The 22,868-nt window shown below is 41.2% G+C and overlaps 1 protein-coding gene across 1 annotated transcript; it reads left to right on the top strand.

Moving 5' to 3' along the window:
* Positions 1 to 2,391: 2,391 nt before the first annotated feature.
* dapp1 (dual adaptor of phosphotyrosine and 3-phosphoinositides) lies at positions 2,392 to 22,648 on the top strand. The gene is made up of 9 exons (XM_086050269.1): positions 2,392 to 2,488; positions 5,629 to 5,751; positions 9,498 to 9,631; positions 14,654 to 14,784; positions 17,224 to 17,271; positions 17,373 to 17,435; positions 17,718 to 17,803; positions 20,568 to 20,655; positions 21,025 to 22,648. Exons 1-9 carry the CDS (start codon positions 2,430 to 2,432, stop codon positions 21,046 to 21,048), a joined length of 756 nt encoding a protein of 251 aa, XP_085906395.1. The 5' UTR covers positions 2,392 to 2,429; the 3' UTR covers positions 21,049 to 22,648.
* Positions 22,649 to 22,868: the final 220 nt, after the last annotated feature.

Consider the following 22,868-nt stretch of genomic DNA (forward strand, 5'->3'; position numbering starts at 1 on the left):
TATTATAGTCCAGAATTATCCTGGGCTTCCTTTTAGCTCCCTCTACCACTTCCGGTTCTCGATGTTTCATGCTGAATGCCAGGACGTTTTTCTCCGTAGAGTGTTTTTTTTTTCTATGCTTTTTCTTTGATGTGAACACTTGAAAGACATCAAAGAGCCAAAAAATGGACAAATACGTCATGAGGGTTAAACCCGAAGTTTGTAAAAGACACTAGCTTCTGTTAATCTCCTGAAGCACCTTAACAGTCGTAACAATTGCATAAAGTTTTTTAAGAACAATTTCAACAACAAATCTTCACATATTCAGCACACATACAGTGAGTACGGAAAGTATTCAGACCCCTTGAAATTGTTCACTTTCTCTGTCATTGCAGCCATTTGCCAAAATCAAAATGTTCATTTTATTTCTCATTAATTGTTCACTCAGCACCCCATCTTGACAGAAAAAAACAGTAACGTAGACATTTTTGCAAATATATGAAAAAAGAAAAATTGAAATATCATATGGTGATAAGTATTCAGACCCATTGCAGCGACCTTCATATTTAACTCATATGCTGTCTATTATATCCTTCTGATCCTCTTCGAGATGGTTCTGCTCCTTTATTGGGAGTCCGGCTGCGTTTAATTAAACTGACTGGACTTGATTGGGAAAGGTCTACATAAGACCTTACAGCTCACAGTGCATGCCAGAGAAAATGAGAATTATAAGATCAAAGTAACGGCGGCACGGTGGCCGACTGGTTAGCACGTCCGCCTCACAGTTCAGAGGTCGTGGGTTCGATCCCGGCTCCGGCCTCCCTGTGTGGAGTTTGCATGTTCTCCCCGTGCCTGCGTGGGTTTTCTCCGGGCACTCCGGTTTCCTCCCACATTCCAAAAACATGCATGGTAAGTTGATTGGATACTCTAAATTGCCCCTAGGTGTGATTGTGAGTGCGGATGTTTGTCTCTGTGTGCCCTGCGATTGGCTGGCAACCAGTTCAGGGTGTCCCCCGCCTACTGCCCAAAGACAGCTGGGATAGGCTCCAGCACGCCCCGCGACCCTTGTGAGGAGAAGCGGTACAGATAATGGATGGATGGATGGAAGATCAAAGTAAGGTAGATGATCATAGACAGAAGTGTGGCACGGAACAGATCTGGCCATGGTTACAAAAGAATTTCTGCAGCACTCAAGGTTGCTAAGAGCACAGTGGCCTCCATAATCCTCAAATGGAAGATGTTTCGGACAACCACAACTCTTCCTAGACCTGGCCGTCGAGCCAAAATGAGCAATCGTGGGACAAGAGTCTTGGTGAGAGAAGTAAAAGAAGAACCCAAACATCACTGTGGCTGAGCTCCAGTCAACTATCACTGCAGACCTCCACCAGTCTGGCTTTATGGCAGATTGAGCATCTCTGGAGGGACCCGAAAATGGCTGTCCACCACCGTTCACCATCCAAACTGACAGAACTGGAGAGGATCTGCAAGGAAGACTGGCAGGGGATCCCCAAATCCAGGTTTGAAAAACTTGTATACCAAGAAGACTCATGGCTGTACTAGCTCAAAAGGGTGCTTCTACTCAATAAAATGTGTCAGGGTCTGAATACTTATGACAATATATTTCATTTTTTATTTTTTAATAAATATGCAAACATTTCAGATTTTTTTCTGTCAAGGTGGGGTGCTGAGTGTACATTAATGAGAAATAAAAAAAACCTTTTGATTTTGGCAAATGGCTGCAATGACACAATGGACATTTCAAGGGGTCTGAATACTTTCTGTACCCACTGTAATTGACCTGTATGTCCACTTTTTGTGAATCATTTTATAAAGTTGTGTGCCGTGAAAAATGTTTTCCGAAATGAAATATGTGCCTTGGCTCAATAAAGATTGAGAAACACTGGATTCATGTATTCAGGACCAAAACTATTTAGTGATTTGATGAGTAGCAGAATTTTAAAATCTATTCTACAGATAATTTGGTGCCAGTGTAAAGCCTTAAAGACTGGAATAATATGTTCCAATCTCTTTGTTGTGATCAGAATCCAAACTGCAGTGTGCTGAATGAGCTGCAGCTTTTTGATGCTCTTTTGAGGGAGACCAGTAAGAAGACCGTTACAATAATCAAGTCTACTGGAGATAAAAGCATGGATACTAGAGTACTTTGCAACTGCCTTGTCCAGGTTCTGCACAATTACCGTACATGAATGATTCTACTTCCTCAGGCTAAAGGGAAATGTCCAGCAAATGAGTTTCTCTAACGGTATGTATGTTGTAAATAGATGGACACATTGGGCTGTTTTGTTTCAACTCTGGGTAGACTCAGATTTAAAATGTATTTCCTGTTAGGCGTGCCTCTCTTCTCCGCTTTCACTTCTGCTTAGCTCATTGCTTCAAAATAGTAGGTCATGAGCAGCGACTGTTGCAGCGAGTGGATCCTTTTTGGCAAGATGAGTTTTTCCGGTCATGTATCTTCTCAGGATATGTATGATGAGCTAGGAAATTTGGGGTAAGACTGCCTGGTATCATTAACTCTGCAGCCATCACACAAAAGCATAATTAACTACTAACCTCTTTGAAGACAATAGCACTGTTTTGTTTTTTTTCAAAATGTTCGCTCATTGGACTATCTACAAGGAAATGTTTGTTCGTGACATTTACAATGCTTATGTATTGTTATTGGCCTGCGTTGCGTAACAGCTGTAGCCTGGTGGTGTTTATCACTAGACTGTGTTTTGTTAGGCTATTGATTTAATTGCTATTGCATCTTTTTCAAGAGCATTTTGAGTGTCAGATTTACTTACTATTTCCACTGAAAACTCTTTACCAAAGCATTCTTTACAATTGTTAGAATTTTTACACTGAAATTAATTTCACCTCATCCCAGACACGTTTGGTCCATGGAGAGAGAAATTACAGATTTTGCTACTATATTTTGAATTGTGGCTGAGTTTAAGCAGAGGTGTCTAAACTACAGCCAATGAGCTATTTGCGGCCCATGACATACTAAAACTAACATTTGACACAGCCCGCAACTTTTTTTTTTTTTTTAATAAAAGTGATTCAGAAAGGCTCCCACTTTTTCAACACCCTCAGTTTTTGCACTGCGACACTTACATCCTCCTTGGGTGCAACTAGGGTTGCCAACTCCCTAAAAAATAAATAAGGGACACCTCATCGGCAGGAACGGCTGACCTGACTGCCTTCAATTAGGGATGGGCGTATCGACACCAAAATATCGATATTCTGATCCAGAGTCCTCAATTTTAAGTATCGATCCTCAAGATAAAGTATTGATATTTGCAATTAATTTATATATAGTATAATACATTTATTAATCTATAATTTTGGTTGTATTTTCATCCAATCAGAATTTCCACTATGTGTTGCCAAGGGCAACGAGCTTTAGGCCTTGTCAGAAACGTCTTTGACTACTAGTCAAAAGCTGAGAAAGACATGTCATAGTTGAGGCTCGAAATTAGCTCCCCTTTAATCAGTTCAGTAGAACATTTTCACATATTTGTCCACTTACTCTTCATAAAACAGAAAAATAATGAAAGCAATGTTTTACTTTTTTTTTTTTTACTATATTCATAGTTAAAGTGTAGTATATCGACTGCCTGTACAGTAAAAAGTATGCATATATGTTTGAAGTTGTAATAAATATAAGGCTGTATGTGTATTCTTTATGTATTATTAATCAATTTATTACTTTTATGTATTATTCATCTATTTAACGTACATGTCTTGTCAATCAATTGTACTTGTTTATTCCACCCCAAAATTATATGTTGTTTGTCCATACAGTGTTGACATTCATTGCATATTCACATATTAACCTTGATCGGAGGGTTAAAAAACAAATAATTCTTTACATAACCATATCTATCTCTGGCGTTGCGTGGTGGACAACAAATTTGTCATGCTGCTTTAATGACTTCCTACTTTGGCAAGCGACATTACCTCGACCAATTAAATAAGTGTATTCTGTATCTTGATATGCACGAATGTGCTGTCAGCTCATTGGTCACAAAGCAGGGGCGGGCCTAGGACCTTTACCATAAAATGTCATATAATTAATTCCATTGACATTTTACAGATTATTTTTTATTCTGACGATATTATGGGACATTATCCCTTTCCAACTCAATACGGGACGTGTACTTATGTTCCTAAATGCGGGACGATTCTTTTTTTCAAGGGACGGTTGGCAAGCCTTGGTGAAACCCCCGGGAACTACCATGACTACTGCATGACTACTGTTACTACGACAAATTAGTTTTTATATAGAACTTTTCTGGATAGGTATGTAAAAATGCCATGAAACTACAACTGAAATAATATTCTAAATTACCTTCAAAATGGTGAAGAAAGTAATTTTCAGAAGAACGGTTTTCCCCTCTTTCTGCTGTTTGTCAGGGTTTGTTGACACAGTACTTTAAAATGACTCTCAGGTAACTGCCGCTGAAGAATGCCGTTTTTATTGGATTTTATTTTAAAACCAACTAAGCTTTACTGATTGTAAAATGTAAAAAAAACATTGACATCAGAAAAAAAAAAGTGCCCTACCTGACTTGTGAGGGAACTCCCGGTGGAAGCAGCAAAATCCACCCGTTTTTAACCTTCTCAGGGAGTGGACATTTTGCCTAGCTTCCACTGCTGGTACAGACTTATATATGAATAGACTATCAATGCCACTTACTCTCCATTGTGAGAAGTGAAGCCACCGGCGGCCATCTTGCGTTACCACTCGTTTAAAATGTTTATTTATTTATTTATTTTTTAAGTTTCACGATTATCATGTAACGTCAGCAAAACGGCCGCCCGTTAATGGCGAACTGATGGACCGGTCCATCAGTCTGACGGAATGCCCACCTCTTCTAAGTAGATATAGTAATTATAGTGGCAGGCCGAACTACAGCATAAGATTTAAGAGCCAGATATCAAAAGTCAAGGCTTTTTCAAGACTTGTCTAAGTATTATGACCAAATTCATAAATGTAATGCTTTCAGACTTTTCAGACCATGCGGGAACCAAAACAAGACAGCTACAAGGCAAGCTAAACAGAATGCTTAGTAAGCAAAACGTAATGTTACTCAATACAGTACACATAGTTAATAAGAGGAGCCATGTTGTGTCACGTTTCCCCACAATGGAAACTGGTTTGCCTTTGGCCAGGATCAGGCCTGCCGGTGTGCTCTTTATCATCTATGGGTATACCGAACTGAGTTGCAATAAAGCAGCGTCACAAGCTTATTAAAATGAAGTTCAACGACCAAAAGGTGGCAGTAAAACAATGGATTACACAAAAGAAAAAAAAAAAGTGAACTCTTCAAATTCAAACTAAAGGCAGCTCAGTATTTGTCTTATAAAATATTTCTGGACAAGAAACTACAGTTTCTGCTCTACACAATGAGAATTTAAAGAAATAAAAAGTGTTGGTTACATAAAAATGAAAAACAATTGTTAATTTGTTATAGTGTCATATTTTTATTGTTTAATAAAATCCTTGCTTGAGGTCTGTGGTATTTTTAAAAAAAATGAAGTAATTCATTAGCAAAGCTACTCTTCAAAGAAGAAAGCTATTTTGAGACTTGTATACAACCTGTAATATCTCTTCATGGACCTCTAACTGATCTTTTATTGTAGATGGTACCACTATGATCTATCCCGTCATGCTGCTGAAGCTCTCCTCTTGTCCAATGGAAATGATGGAAGTTACCTCCTGAGAAACAGTAATGAGGGGCCAGACTGTTTTGCCTTGTCTGTAAGGTCAGTTTTTGTACAATATGTGCAATTAGATAAAAACAAACAGGCTTTTGTGTATACTTGAAAGGGCGCAACTATTTTAAAATATTACCTTCCCTCATTCACTTTCCTTTGCTTACCCGGGTTCAAGTTGCAGGCAGAGCAGTCATATTAGGGAAGGTCAGAATTCTCTTGCCATCTCCTCTAGCTCCACCTAGGGAAACCTAAGGTGTTCCCAAGCCAGCTGTAAGATATAGTCCAGCATGTGCTAAGTGTGCTATGAGGCTTCCTCTTGGTTGTACATGCATAAACACCTCACTGGAAAGGCATCCATACATCGGCTTAAGCTACCTCAACCGACTCCTGTCAATGTGGAGGAGCAGTGGCTTTAGTCTCAGTCTCTCTCAAATGACTGACCACCTCACCCTATAACTAAGGGTGATCCCAGCCACCCTGTAGAAGGAACCACATTTCAGCCAATAACACACTTGGCTCTGAACCACTGAGTAAATGCTGAAGCTCACACGTCAATGAAGCCATTGGACCGCATCTGCAAATAGCTGTATGGAGATTTTAACTTCACTGAAGTGGAAACCCCCTGCACCTTGGCTGTACCAACAAATCCTGTCTATGAGAAGAACAAGGTCAGACTTGGCGGAGTCCAACATCTATGTACAAGTGTGACTTACTGCCGGCAATGTGATGCAAGCCTTTCCTCTGCTTGTACATGGATCAGATGGCCAGATGCCTTTGGTTGAGCAAACTCCGATGCACCCTCCAATAAACTGACCAGGGTGTAGTCTAGGGATGTAACGATATCCATACATCACTATACAATATTATCACGATATGAACCTCACGATGTTGTAGAAAATCACTTGGTGATTCAAAAGCACAAAAGTCAAGTCAGTAACAATAAACCAACCGGTAATGGCTGCCTTAAACAGATTTAACTTTTTAGGTGAAACGTTCAAGTTAAATCTTAAACAACTGTAAATACATTGGGAATGTCAAATCACTTGATGTGATTCCCTGTGCAAACAAGTTCAAGTAGGTTCAACTGCATAGGAACAAATATACATGTTCAATGTAAATACAAAATAGTCAGCTGGAACAATCTTGCAAACCAGTCAAATAAAATAACCAGGTAAGATACCCCTAAATAAAAAAGACACTTTGGTTTATTTTTAGTTTTTTTCTTCAGAAAGATCAATAAGACAAAATTAGAAGGGAGAAGAAGAGACCTCTTGGCATTTACAATTTCCCCTGCTGTTTAGAATACCCTTTCACCTTGCACTGGATAGCTGGTATGGACAGATATGTCTGCTAAGGAAAGAAGAGGGTACTTCCCTGCATCATACCTCCATCACTTCCGAGGACATAATGACAGACAAACCACGGGTTCTTTACCGTAAGACTCCAGCTCTGCTTGTAATCCACTTGTAAGTTCTTTGACAGTCAAGTTGAAAGAACTACCTAGAAAATCCTCCAGGACATGCTTTTCACAGGGAGAATGAAGCCCTCACTTTCATCCAGAGCTGCTGGTCTGCATCCATCTGCGAGCACATCTTGGTCCTAACTGTAAATATATAAGAAACACACTAGAGATACAAGAAACACACAAAAACAAACATAATTATAATTTTATTCAGTTTCTTTTTTACAAAATTTAGCATCTCTGTCACTGCTGCATAGGCGCTGTTAAGGTCTGAAAACGGGGTTCCAAAGCACTGCTCTCCTGCAGGAAACTTTCCTCTTCTCCATGGTATCTTTCAGACAGGTTTTGCGGTCTTCATCAGGGCAATGGCAACTGAGTCATGGGCATTTGGAGGAATAGTGTCCTGTAGGGCTGAATGATTTATCGTTTCAGAACTGAAATTGCGATCTCAGACAATGCGATTTCAAGATTGTCAAACCTGCGGTTTTTCCAAAGGGCTGTTATCCCCCGTGCTCATCAATCAGCGGCATGCTACAATGGACCAGTCACCAGACTAATCAGTGGCTAAGTGGCGCTGGCATAAATAAAAAATAAAAAAAATAACGTTGCGCCCAACTCATACTCCCGAAAGTTATGTGTTTCGCGGCTGCTTGGCAGTGCTAGCCGCTAAGCTACCTTGCTTGCTCCGCAGCATCGCGGACTTTATTTATATCTTATGTAAGTCCGTGCGCAGCAGCAGCAGCAAGGAGGTACGTGATGCTGATCCTTTCCTCCATGGTGACAAATAAACTACCCTACAAATAAGTTGCGCTTTCACCAAGGAGACGAACGAGAAGTCGCTAAGCATGCTAATTGCAGAGTCGGGATTCGGGAAAGACCCAAAATAAGTGCTTAAGGTGTACAGTGGACTTTTCACAGAGAACCGCGTTTCGTCCAGAGAGCCAGCAGCTATGAACAGAAAATGTGTATCACAATTAATACGTATCTAGACATAAAATAAGACGACCGCTACATCAGCAATTTTGCACACGCTCGAATACCGGAAGATGCTAACGGGTGATGTCAGCCATGACGAAGGGATCGATGTCAAAAGTATAAATACTTTTAGTATCAACAATGTTATTTGCTTATATTTGTACTATTTTGTACCACAGAGTACTGAGTTTTGAGATCTACACAGTAATAGGTCTAATAATTATTTTTGTTTAGTTCATATTTGCAAAGGGACTATTTGTTAAATAGAGCAGCATGTTTACATGAAAATGCACATTTTCAAAGAATGAATAGTGCAGTATTGTATAATTGAATATTTATACATGATGGCAAGTTGTACAGTAGGTCTTGCCCTTTTAAAAATCTTGAAAAAGGATGGCTTTCCTCACAAAACCTCTTTAGTGTACTTGCATTATTAAAGTAAGAGTTTTTGTTGGTGATGATGTCATTTTCTGTCATATTTATAAGTGTTGTATGTTGTAAATGCACTGAAGCTTCATTTGAAGAAAATCGCAATATGAATCGAAATCGCAATATATATCAGAAAAATCGCAATACAATTTTTTTCCTAAAATCGTTCAGCCCTAATGTCCTGTATCATTTGCTTCAATGGTGAAATGAGAGATTGGGAGGTTGAGATTCATCACAGAGGACAACTGTCGCTTTTTTGATGGCCGAGAGTAGCTTGACAAGATCCTCTGAATTTGCTGTATCAGAGCTGTCAAACGTATCTACTTCAAGTGCCTTGTTTCTTAGTTCATCACAAAAGAGCAACTGCTTGTTGTTGTTCAAGCTAGCGTTCGACCATGTCAAAGGAGCTATTTCAACTTGTAACTACATCAATAATTAGCTTTTGTCCGGAAGACTGAGTCGTTTAGCTGTGGAACTGCAATGAAAGAAACTTGCTGCACGTCTGACTCATCCAAGGAGGCCATTATCGTTACATCCCTAGTGTAGTGTTCCATGACCTGGACGAAAACCACATTGCACCCACCATATCTAATGTTCAACTAATGGCTGGAGTCTTCCCTCCAGTAATCTTACATAGATTTTCCCAGGGAGGCTGAGGATTGTGATCCCCCTATAGTTGGCACACATCCGTCGTCCTTCTGAAAAAGGGTCAACCAACACCCCAGTCTGCCAATCCACAGGTACCGTTCCTGACTTCCACACATTGTTGAGGAGACATGTCAACCAAGACAGATCTACAGCATTCAGAAAGCTATAAAAAGATGACCTTTTTCCAATGCTGACTCTCAAAAGTCACTTATGAAAGACATTTTGTGTCAGATTAATTTTGTGAAAATTCCGCATTTAATGTTTCCAATCCAACCTGCAGGGCAAAGGATTCAGTCAAGCATTTTCATGTGACACGCAAAGACAATGGCTATGTGTTTGGGTTTAACACATTTGCAACCCTTCAAGACTTCATTAACCACTTCGCCAATCAGCCGCTGGTGGGCAGCGAAACAGGTACAACAAGCACAGATTAAGCACATCCTCTAATAAGTCACTACATGATCAGTAAGGTTTTAAAATGAAATGACACATTAGTTTGACAGTCAGCACATACAGTAGCTAGCTGTATTCCACATCAATGAACAAACAAGAAATGCAACTAACTGCAATAAATGCATTTTGCATTGCTGTGCTGGAAGTCAGGGAAGTTGAAAACATGAATTTCTTTATAAATCTTTTCGCGGGCTCCTATGAGTAGCAGTATTGTTCCGTCAGAGGAATGCATTGAAGTTGGAGATGTAGCGAAGGTAAAGATAGGCAGGTAGAGAGATGTGTGACTAGAATGAAAAAGTTCTATAGAGGATGACACCCACACTCAATCTGGAGGGGAGGGAAATAGATGAGTGACTGATCTGAATGAAGCAGGTACAGATTTTAGAGAGGGTAGATTTGTTGCCATCAAGGAGAAATTCCATCCAAAAGTCATGTCATGTCATCTTCTAAACCGCTTATCCTATATAGGGTCGCGGGGAGTTGCTGGAGCCTATCCCAGCCGTCAATGGGCGAAGGCAGATTACACCCCGAACTGGTCGCCAGCCAGTCGCAGGGCACACATAGACACTGTCACTGAGCGGGAATCGATCCCACGCTGCCCGCACACAACTCAGGCGTGTGTACCACTACACTATCAGCGGACTGCACCCATCCAAAAGTAAAATCAGAAATTTTTCTTCACAATAATGTTTTGTGTGTCCCCACTAGAGCCTAAACACGGTATTCTGATTAATATTGAGTTTGTGGGATATGAATTAAGCTGCCACATGAGGAGTCGAATTTGGACCCACAACCAGACATGACAGAAGTAAAAAGAAGCAAAAGTCTAATCGAAAACCAAAATACAAATTAGCAACAGAGAGCATGGCTGGATGCAGAAGACATGGAAGAAAGCTGACATTCTGACGTGTCATTGAGTAACCTGATCTTATATACTGTAAAACATCAGACCTACATGACAGAATATAATATATAATAATACAGGACCACAGAAACTGCACAGCAACTGCATAGCCACTGACAGAGGTAGCATTTTACTAAAGTTTGCCGGTCTGTCATTCGTAATCCTTAGCAATGTGGGCACCCATTTTGTCATCCGTCATTTTTTCAAGCCAAACCAAATTGTAATCGCCAGTCGGTCAGGTTATTTTCACCGCACTTCAATCATCTGATCCGTCAATAAACGTCAAACGTCTGTCAGTCTGTCAAATCGGAAAAAAAATAAAAATAATGAACGGATGAAAAATCATCGATCCATTATCTCAACCGATTTGATTAAAATGGTAAATGGAGTGCACTATCTACATCGTATGGTGTCAGTTTGTTTGTATGTTCAAACAGCTTTACACACACATTTCACATACCCTACATTTATTTGCCAAACTTGAACTGTTAAGTGGGAGCCTACTGCCACCTTAACACTTGAAAGTTTTACTTTCTAGTTTTGCTTTCCTTAATCACAATCCCATGTCGCATTATTGCCAAAGGTTCAGTACAACCCTGGCGGTTTAAAATGCTTCTTGGTTTAAAATGCCGAAATAAAGATGCGAATGCTTTTTCTTTGACGTCTTCTTCTTGTGTCTTTTAGCGGTTGGCAAACAACCTTTGTTGCATTACTGCCACCTTCTGAAATGTTGTGTGGGGCTGCAAAATACCATTTCACAACCTCCTAACACTACTCTTTCTAAAATTAAAAACAGAACTATAACAAATTAACAATTGTTTATTCAAAGGTACTTTACTCTTTGCGCATTAGTTGTTGCCTTCCCAGCCTGACTAACTCATGATTATCTCTTTGGTGCACACAGCCACCTAGTGTACATATATAATCATGTGTCATGTCATCTTCTACACCGCTTATCCTGTAGAGCAGGGGTGTCGTGGGCCACAGCATAGTTATGGTTTCCCTTGGAGGGCCGTTATGACTATGAAATATACATGAACGATCGCCTTATATTATCACATTACAAACACAACAAATTGATGAGAACTATTTTTGAAATCAGAAGCCAGTAAATAGTTTTAAGAAGGGTGATTGGTAACAAAGAAATCTTCACATAAAATGATGTCACGGGCCAGATCTGGCCCCCGGGCCTTGAGTGTGACACCATTGCTGTAGAGGGTCACGGGGAGGTGCTGGAGCCTATCCCAGCTGACTATGGGCGAAAGGCGGACTACATCCTGAACTGGTCGCCAGCCAGTCACAGGGCACACACACGACACAGTCACTGAGTGGGATCCGATCCCACGCTGCCCCCTCACAACTCAGGCGAGTGAACCTCTACACCATCAGCGACCCGACATATATAGAATGCAGTCTATTCTTGTGAGCCAGTGAGACAAGCGGGGCGTGTTTCCGTCCCTCGTCAGCAAAACGGCGTCAGTCATTGACGGACTGAGGTCTGTTGGCACTTGACCCAGTTAGTGACAATTACACTGATGGACGAGTACCCATTTCTGTCCATGCTTAGTCCGTCTATCGTCTAACGTCAGCAAAACGGGTGTCCATCAATGACGGACTGACGGACCTGGCAACTGATACATAAGGGAGCAACCAGTCCCAGCAGTACGCACCACCCGGTGCCCTACCCGGCTTGTGAGGGAACTCCTGGAGGAAGCAAAAAAATCCACCCATTTTTATCCATCTCATCTGTGGATATTTTGCCTGGCTACCACTTGTTGTCGACTGAAAATGACACACCTATGGCACAGACTTATATGAATTGACTGTCAATTACTCTCCATAGCAAAGAGTGAAGCCACTGGCGGCCATCTTGCGTTGCCACTTGCTAGGCGGGCCTAACTCGAACACATTGATTTTTTTCTGTGGTATTTTCCAGTTTTTTTCTGTTTCTATGGTGAAAATGCCACAGTGTGTGGCATAGGGTTGTACCAATAAGTCTGGTAGCACTATATGCAAATGTCAATAAAATGCAATAGTATTGCGTTATTACTCAATCTTAAATATTCTCCTGATATCCCCTGGCTGGCTCCAGTTGACATAATCATCATCATCTTCATCACCTCATGACGGGCTTGTGTTGCAGCTAAAAGCTCTCTTGGTTAAACAGTTTAAACAATTCAATCCACTCACGATATTCCCAGCCGGTAAGTGGATGTGCACAGGAAATTAGCCATATAATGATCTTTAAATAATGTTTATGAGTGCACAGTTTTTTTTTCTTTTTTTGGGAGGGCGGCGGAGGGCGGTTCGATGGAATGTAAGGAGGGAAGTGCTTTAAAAGGACGAGTACGGACGGGGTCGGAGGATAATAATTTTTATGAATAAGGACGGACGGACGAGGATGGACGGAGGTCGTGAACGGAGGGCGGAGGCCGTGATAGGCCAAAGTGAACTTTTGGTGGCGACAGCCAATCCGTGTCGAGAACGTTCTTACAACATCACACCTATGCGCAGAACAAAAGCAAGATATACACACACGCCCCCCCCCCCCCCCCCCCCACACACACACACAGTGTGGTAAAACAAGAACAATGTAGGACGCTCATTGCAGTCTGTGGGACTGAGAGGTATACAGCACAGCCGGCTTCAAGTCCGCATGAAGCAACCCCGGCATCGTAACACGCATGAACAAACATGCAAGACAAGCATCGAGATATTTCACGTTCGGTCTGAATGTAGCATAAGGGCTCGGCTTGCAAACCTCACAAGACCAGACCCAGAAAACAGGTGAGCCGTGATTGGCCGTTACCGGATCCCTTTGGAACTGTGATGTCATTTTCAGTCGACAGAAGTGACAAAATGGCCGCCCTGTGAGATGGATAAAAACAGGTGGATTTTACTGCTTAATTCACATTCCACAAATGCAATATTAATCACAATACGTTTAAACTACTGGGTGCACATATAACATTATTGTAAAGAAAATTTTGGACTTGACTTCCCTTTCAGCATCTCTGATTTCCCGATCCGAATGTGAATATATGAATATGCATCTATGAATATATTCTCAGTCATTCGTCTTCATTTGCAACACGAGTATAGGGAACAAACAGAATCACTAACAACTACAACTGTCTCAGACCACTATGCTAAGTGCTCATAATTATTAAGTAAAAGCAATGCAAGTTGAGTACTTGCGTAAACATGAGCTCAGAAGATGTGATTATTGCATGACTATTCAATAATGTTCTTCTGGTTTCGGGCACAAAATCAATGTTTCATTATTAACATTCATGTTTTCAAAGGAATTGCTATTTGAACTTAGCTCCTGTTGGTCATCACAATCAGAAGTAAATAGAGACATAGTTTAATTGATCATTCTTTTTGACGTGTTACGGCCCACGTTGAGTCATGGCCATTAAGGTGTGTGCGGGAGCTCTCCCCCTGCCTCTTCCTGATTGGTGGCTTTTGATGCCAGCCAATCAGTGCGGGGGAGAGTGACCAATCAGGTTTATTGCTTCAGGTGTGAGAACAACAATCAGTTTAAGAGGGACTGGGTTGCTGGTATTCGAGGCTGGCTGTGAGTGATGCAGTCAGTCCCTTGTATTTTGTGTTTGTGAACCACTGTCTTTTGTTAGTGCACCTTCTTCACAATAACCTTCATTTATCCTTTTGCGTAGCCACATTAACCATTCGTTTTCGCCATAAATTCGACCATCCACTCAGTCAACCATTATTCATTCGTGTGTGCACTAGGGCAGTTGGTATTTGGGGTGATCACCCAATTTCTTTGTTATTGTAGTTTAGTTTAGTTTAGTTTAGTTTAGAGTGGTGTTTCACTGTCCAGGTTTTTTCGTGTGTGCTCTAGGGCAGTTGGTATTCGGGGTGATCACCAAATTTCTTTGTTATTGTAGTTTAGTTTTGTGTGGTGTTTCACTGGCTAGTTTTTTTCGTGTGTGCACTTTTCATTTACCCCTTCCAAACTCTCACACCTATGTTAGACTCCTCCTCCTTGCCATCTCGAGGAGGGTTCGTAACACATGGATGCTGTTCTTTCTCATAATCTCCCCGTGTTTTAGGAACTCTCATTGTACTCAAGTATCCGTACCCATGGAGAGTGGAAGAGCCATCCATCTATGAATCTGTGCGGGTTCACACAGCTCTACAGATTGGGCGCACAGAAAATGATCTTGTGGCAAATGCTCCCTCAGTACGACACTCAAAACCTCTGATATGATAAGTAATGATTACCTTCGTGACAACCTGGCTGTTATGTTGATTAAAAGAAAGGTCTGTTGCTATCCAAAGCAGAAGCACAAAGGCACATAAACATTCTCCCCGATGGCCACATACTGTAAACGAGTATTCTGCACAGCATTCAGCAGTACAATAGAAGATGATCTCATGTTAGACGCTCCAGGATTTCGCGAAGTTGTGATCGCAACTATGAATGCAAAATCAAGAAAACCCTTCGAAATCGCACTTTCCCAAAACTTTGTTTAAACACCACAACTTTCCCGCAACAACTAAGTTTTAAAAATGACAATTTCACGTACGTTTGGGGGTTATTTTGCCTGAAATGCCTCCGCGGGCGCCATACTGGAAATAGCAGCGGTATCTTAAGTCACGAAGAAAATCTCTACGTCACATCCTGTTTCAGACGATGAGGAATGTTGACGGCAGAGAGCACAGAAAATGCTAAGTATTTACCAACTAAAAACAAGGCACAGGACCACGCAAACCAATATCCGCACCTTCTGCACAAAAGTAAACCTTTGTCCTAAATGCAATGTAATAATAGATTATAAACGAAAGTCATCCATTGACGAGCACTTCACGACTGTATCGTTCCAATTAAACGTGAAAAGTTTTGAAAGAAACATGCACTCTCTACAAATGCTCACAGAGGCAATGGACTCGAAGTCTGTCGGGAGCACATACCTGTCAACCCCGGGCTGTGCTGAATCTTACAAAAGTTGTAATTTGCCCATACATTTCTGTATACATATCTGTACATATCTGTATAATCTTACACAGTATCTATTTTTAATCTTCGACAGTATTTATCGCTCAGCGGGAGAGGTGGGGGAAATGGAACTGATATTTCTATATAGAATCTTACACAGTCTTTAGTGCTCAACGGGGGGGACTTTGCTCGTGAAAGTCGGCCGAAGGTTGCAGTCGGAATCGCTAACGGACGCTCCGGATTAGAGCGGAAATGGGCAAGACGAGATCGGTCTAACAAAAACAAGTTTTATTATTTTTTTCCCCGTACAAAAAATGTTATACAGCGTACACAATTTCAAATGATCAAAAAACGTATAAAATACGGGGAAAACGTACCAGTTGACAGGTATGGGAGCAGAAGAAATTAAGGTGAGAAACTTAGTTATATAAAATGTGTATGTGAATAACGTGTGTTGAGCCTAGATTTGGGCAATGTGCTGACGTAAATCAAAATTTGTCAATTGAAGTTGAATCATCAGACAAATTTGGAATATGTGCAAAATTTTCAAGTGAAGTATCACTAATTCCCTTTTGTACAAAATGTTACTTTGTTATAGTCACATTAAAAATGATTGGAAATGTACTATTACATGTTTTCACATGCTCCTTGCAACATTCACAAATTGTTTTGAAAATTTGATGTATTGCCCACCTGTAGTTGTTTCACAGTACAGACTGATGATGTGATATTACATTTTATAAGCCACACATTTGGGGGAAAAAGTCTTAAGAGTGTGAAAAGTCTTCACTTTTTTGTCAGATATGTGAAACTATCAACATCCCACTGTCTGTTAGTGACCACCCAGCTATGAGAAGATCCCTGAGACAGAGTCGTCAATGGTGGAACCATTCTGGCTTATCATCAGCTTCCAAAAAATAAAAAATAGCTGCAGTCTACCAGACAGAAGCAGCACTGAGGAGCCACCATGAGAAAAAGACTGTTTCCGTCATATTTGATTCAACTCCAGATGCTGAGAGATGTGACTAAATATCCTTTTTCAATATAGAATATACACATTTGTAATTATTTGTTGCTTTTTCGAACATCTTTTGTAAAAACCCATTTAAAATTTGTAGAAAAAGTTTGCGTAATTGTGAACAAATGAGGTTTTGAGCAAAAAATAAATAAAAATGACAACTTTTATTGCAACTTTTAGGAAAATCGCCCGCGAAATCAGGCATTTAAGACCACAACAATCACAAAACATGCTCACGAAATCCTGGAGGGCCTATCATGTTATGTGAACACAGTGTATTTTGCAGCAATTAAAATTCCAGTAGCCTGTCATGTGCTAGTTCCAGGAGGCATGTGACTTAGCTCAGTTTGTCTAGGAGCTTCTTGTTCTTTTGCTGCATTTCTCCCATTCTCTCAAGTCATTTTTACTTTTGAAGCTCCATTTTCACTTGACATTAATTGTAATGTGTAGGGAATATTTGTTAATATTATTGCCCAAAAATTGTCGATACAAAAAGTGGCATGACTCCTTGAAACTACAAGCGATTGGAAGGACTACAGAACAAACAGACTCTTTAAAATACCAAACACGATGAGGCTGTTTAATTTTAAAGGAAAAAAATAATGACTGAAGAGCAAAGTTGTGACCTAAGTTTTGCTTTTAAAAGCCAATTGTTGTCTTTCCAGCTTGGTACGAAGGAAGGCTATCTACTGAAACAAGGAGCAATTGTGAAGGTATGGGCAGCAGACAAAGTCTAGCCATGTCCAATGAAGTGTAAATGTTTCATGGGTAGTGGAGTAATGTTATTTCACATGAACGAATGCTTGGTTTGCAGAACTGGAAGCAAAGATGGTTCACACTAAGCAGAAATGAACTGAAGTACTTTAAAGACCAGATGGTTAGTTTACATTCTACTTAGGGCTGGGCAATAATTCAGTATCAATATGTATCACAATAGACACATGATCAGCATCAATCTGAAATGCCTTCAAGAAAATGTTCAATAGAAAAAAAAATCAGTAAGAAAACCCCAACCCCGGCATTCTGTGTGCTGTGAATTGTCATTATATATTGTGATACACTTTTCAGCCATATCGCCCAGTCCTAATTCTACTTCATTAAATGGTCTGCAAGCCTACACCTACAGCACGGTCGACACTTGATTGTTTATTTTTTGTAGTATGAGGAGCCCATTCGAACCCTGGACCTGAAGGCATGCTCTGCAGTCCAGTTTGACTACTCTCAAGAAAGAATCAACTGTTTCTGGTAAGAGATTAACTTTGCCGTGGTAATTCTTGAGTGGGTAAGTCCATGGATAGTTTCTGTCTGTATCTTATTTTCTTACCTTAGTTGCTGAAGAAATAATACTGTCTACCCTTGCAGCTTTTCCCTTTAAGGATGCTCTTCAGGTTCTCAAAGGGGTTGAGGTCAGGGAATGATAGCTTGGCAAGCCACACCCACCAAGAAAGTGGATCTGGAGACCAAGCCTTCCACTGTGACTGGACCTCGGTTCAAAACGAACTAACCAATGAAATTTGTTTTCTTGCTGCAACGTATCCTTGTCATGGGCTTGCCACTGTAACTCTACAGTGGCAAGCCCTTCCTCATTACATTCAAAATGGTGTGTGGGAAAGACGAAAGTTTGTTTCGTTCAGCATTAACCTCGGTGTTAAATGACCAGAAACACATACACACTAAAAAGACTTAGGTCAGAAATAACCCAATTTGGGTAAAAAACGGACCAATCCACTAATTGGGTCATTTTGACCCACCTTTGGTTTCTTTTGTACAAAACAGACCAATTATAGGGGTTTGTTTTGTACAAAATAACCAATTTTGGGGCTTGTTTTTGCAGAAAACAGAAAGTAGTGGTTCGGTCCATTTTGACCCAGATTGGATTATTTTTAACAAAACTCTTTTTAGAGAGAAACCCTAGCATCTGACAGCACTGGAACCATTTATTTCAAAAGAAGATTTTTTTTTTTTCGCCATCAGGCCCGCTGTTCGCTGATTGGTTAATTTCGCTGTCTGTTTGCTCAGGTTTGCTTCCAGGCTAAGGGAATAATGGTGCCCACACCATGTTTTTTTGTTCCATTATACACATAGCAGCCATAGCTTCAATAGCTTCTCTTTTTACCATGGCAGGTCAGTGAGAAACGCTAAATATTTTTGCGGAAGTCATTGGGATACATTCAGGCACTCTAAAGCGTCCTTACCATCTCACTCCCCTTTATTTCCCTCACAAAACATCACTCCATCATATCCTATTCATTTGGGCCATCCCAACCCAGATTGCAAAATTGGTGTGGCCCAGTGATGGGCCACACAACCCACTTGCACTTGGCCGACACCTCATAAAACGCGCTAGTAATGCGTTATTATGCAATCTTAAATATTCTCATGATGTCCACTGGCTTGCTGCAGTCCGCATCATCATTATAATCTTCATCACATCATGACGGTCTTGTGTTGGCAGCTAAATGCTGTCTTGGTTAAACAGTTGTAAACAAATCCACAATTCACTCACGATACTCCCAGCCAGTAAGTGGATGTGCATAGGAAATTAGCCAGCTAATGAGCTTTAAATAATGCTTATGAGTGCACAGATGTTTTTTTATTATTGGTGGGCGTTGGGGGAGGGACTGACGTAATCTAAGGACGGAAGCGCTTTAAAAGGACAAGGACGAAAGGGGTTGGAGAATGATTATTTTTATGAATAAGGACGAAGGGACAAGGACTGGAAGGGTACTGAAGTCGTGGACGGAGGATGACCGGCAAAAAAGGGTAAAGTGCCCATCTCTGGTGCGTACGCTACTAGTCTAGAGTGGTAGCAGTAATAAAGTAGAGTTCTACTACTACTACTACGTCTCAGCAACTCTGAGAGGCAAGTCTTACATACTGCAATGATATACAAGCGGAAACTATCGGTCGACTTAGAAGTTCAATTGATGGCTGAAATAGAATTTGTTTTGGAATATCTACGACTTTTTTTAAACGATTGTGCATAGTAATGAGTGATTTTAGTAATTTGAATCATTTCAAAATCACTATTTGTTTTAGAGCAGGTGTTGCATACCTGTCAAGTTGTACACTTTTGGCGTAATTTATACAGGTGGAAACACCTTTACAAACATGTACGGCATACATGGCTGGTTTCCGTTTTACGTGACAGCAGCCATTCTAAAATAATGTGTAAGATTATATATGGATATGTAAGGGCAAATTACAATTTTCATAGGATTCAATACACCCCGCGGTTGACAGGTACAGGGTTGGCAACCATACATACTCAAGGAGCCATTTCAGTCATCTATTGCAGAAAAACAAAAAACAAGCCACAAAACCTTTTTGACATCTAAAGTGAGGACGGCAGTGCATATATATATATATATATATATATATATATATATATATATATATATTTCTCTTTTTTTTACTGTATGTATAAAAAGTATAATGTGTTGCATCTATGGAATCAATGAATTGCTACAGGAAGGCTCTATAGCAGCAAGTTGCAGAAACTTGTATCTAGATTTTTTTAATAAATGCGTAATAACAATAATAATAATAACAATAATAATAATAAAAACGTAATAATAAACAATAAATGCACAGGTTTTGTTCTAACAAAATCCCAATTTAGATTTTTTAATAGAAGCTGAGTGTTGAAAAAATACATTTCCACAGTGATTCACATTAACTGTTTTGGAAAATTAACAACAGCATATGCCAAATAATTTGGAATAGGCAGTGTATGAGCCTGTGAATGTCTGGTAAGTACCGCAGGGTAGACACTTTTTGCTTTGTAGGACCCTAAACAGCATTAGCAGTGGGTGGATTTTTCTAGCCAGACAGAAAAATATCCGTTTAATTTCAAGAACAATGGGTGGAAATTGTGACCTGCAGATGTGAACAAAGCAACTTCTTCAACTGATTCCAACTATGTGCCATGGATATCTTGTCATATTCTTTCAGTTGCAAATTATGACCTGTACTTTGTACTTAAACCAAATATATGTTGCCTCCACAGTCTCGTGTTTCCCGAGAGAACATTTTATCTCTGTGCAAAGACTGGTGTGGAGGCAGATGAGTGGATCAAGATTCTCAGATGGAAATTGGTGAGCTTTTCTATGTCTCATGTTACACACGATGCTGCTAGGAAGCATTACATTTAAACTACAAGTCAAACTACTGGAAGGCCTCTCCTACATTGGTGCAGTTCTCAGACCAATACACATAGATTAAAAAATCCTACTGCATTTTATGAGCATCTGTTGAATTGCAGGGGAAGTTACAACATAGTTCATGAATAAGTTTAAGGAAGTTCTAGTGTCTGATGGAGCATTTGCGCTATGATCAGCACAATCATTTAAAGTCATGTCTGGCAAATATTGTCCCTTGTGCAGTTCAAACTACATCTTTTTGAACATGTTGCTTTATTAAACACTATCCCTCAAAAGGTACATTTGATTTCACTTTTTCTCCAGTCCCAGGCACAGAAAGGTCAATGAACGGATTGGAACATCACTGGAGAACACTCCAAATTGAAGGAGAGACACTGTTCCTTCATTACACTGACTATGATGCCGTTGTGTCATATTTTGTGAGAATATGTCATTCAAAAAATGCCTTCATGACATTCATTGATTTTGCTTAACGATGATAGGTCTAAAATCATATAAGAATCCTTTAACAAAAAAGTAGGTATCTCATGTTATGGCACTAAATGTAATGGTCTGTCTTTTGAGTTTGTTTTTTGACTTCAGTTTCATGTTTTTCCATAGTTCCCCGCCTTCTTTCAGTCCTTTTTGGTTCGTTTGTCTTGTCAAAGCCATGTCCGGTCCAAGGCTTAGTGTTTGTTTAGTTTGTGTTGGTCCTTGTTGTTTATTGGACTTAAATATTTTTGTTGTCACAGTACCTTGCTAGCCTTTTTCTTTTTTCTTTAAGTACTTGATATACACTCTGATTTTGCCCCCTGCATTTGGGTCCTCCTCCACAATAACCTGACAGAACGAACCAACCACAAAATGGACCTAGCAGGACAGGCATCACCACCTGCCTTTTGTTTTCGCGGTGAGAAGCTGGTTCTTAACACCATGACCCTTGCATACATGAGGGAAACTCTTCGGACACTTGAACTCAAACTCATGGCTGCAAGATGGTCTCATCTCCTCCAGCCACTCAATCCACCCGAATCTGTTCCCTTTCCGGCGGCGTCTACCTTGCGGCCATCACCCGAGCCTGTTCCCATTCCAGCGGCGTGAGCCCCACAGCTGGCACCGAAGCCTGTTCCCGTTCCGGCGGCGCCAGTCCCACAGCCGTCACCCGAGCCTGTTCCCGTTCCGGCGGTGCGAACTCCGCAGCCTTCACCCGAGCCTGTTCCGGTCCCGGTGGCGCGAGCCCCATGGCTTTCACACAAGCCTGTTCCTGTTCCGACGGCGCGAGCCCCGCAGCCTTCACCCAAGCCTGTTCCCGTTCCGGTGGCGCCCGTCCTTCGGCCACCCTCCGTTCCTGTTCCGGCGGCGCCCGTCCTGCTCCCACCCTCCGTTCCCGTTCCAGCGTTGCCCGGCCTGCGGCCGCCCCCCATTTTGGCTGGGCCCGTCCTGCGGCCGCCCTTCGTTCCCGTTCTTGTGGCGCACGTCTTGCGGCCGCCTTCCAGTCCCGTCGTGGAGGCGAGTGCCCTGCGGCCGCCTTCCAGTCCCATCGTGGCGGTGAGTGCCCTGCGGCCGCCTTCTGGTCCCATCGTGGACGGCGAGTGCCCTGCGCCGCCTTCCAGTCCCATCGTGGCGGAGAGTGCCCTATGGCCGCCTTCCAGTCCCATCGTGGCGGCGAGTGCCCTGCGGCCGCCTTCCAGTCCCATCGTGGCGGCGCGTGCCCTGTGGCCGCCTTCCAGTCACATCTCGGAGGTGAGTGCCCTGCTGCCGCCTTCCAGTCCCGTCGCGGCGGCACCAGTGCAGCGGCCGCCTTCCAGTCCCGACACTAAATCAACAAGTCGATAGTTGTACTTTAATGTGGGCCTTTAAGATACATTTATGATGGTAAGTGTGCGGTACTGTTTGTGTTTTATCTGTATTATGTGAGGGCAAAATAAAGAATACCGGTGTGAAATGATGAGTTATTGATTTTGGCATTTCCTCTGCCTCGACATGTTGAGCATTTTGACCTGTAATTGTACATCAACTCCTTCAAAAGAAAAATGAGAATTCTAAAACACTTGACTTGGGTCACTTAAATGTCCAAAAACTGCAATCAATCGTCAACAAAATTACATGTGGACATCTTCACTTTATGCCCACTGAAAATATCAGTTAAAAGCCTCTTCATGTGCTCA

Source organism: Filicampus tigris, chromosome 13 (genome assembly GCF_054856515.1).
Source record: "Filicampus tigris isolate MCC_2025a chromosome 13, RoL_Ftig_1.0, whole genome shotgun sequence".
In the NCBI taxonomy this organism is placed as follows: domain Eukaryota; kingdom Metazoa; phylum Chordata; class Actinopteri; order Syngnathiformes; family Syngnathidae; genus Filicampus; species Filicampus tigris.

What these genes read in the sequence shown, in the direction of transcription:
- dapp1 (XM_086050269.1), top strand. Translation starts at nt 2,430, where the DNA reads ATGAGTTTTTCCGGTCATGTATCTTCTCAGGATATGTATGATGAGCTA. An exon ending in TGTTTTGCCTTGTCTGTAAG is followed by an intron (nt 5,752 to 9,497) that starts GTCAGTTTTTGT and finishes TCCAACCTGCAG; the next exon opens with GGCAAAGGATTCAGTCAAGC. An exon ending in TTGTGGCAAATGCTCCCTCA is followed by an intron (nt 14,785 to 17,223) that starts GTACGACACTCA and finishes TTGTCTTTCCAG; the next exon opens with CTTGGTACGAAGGAAGGCTA.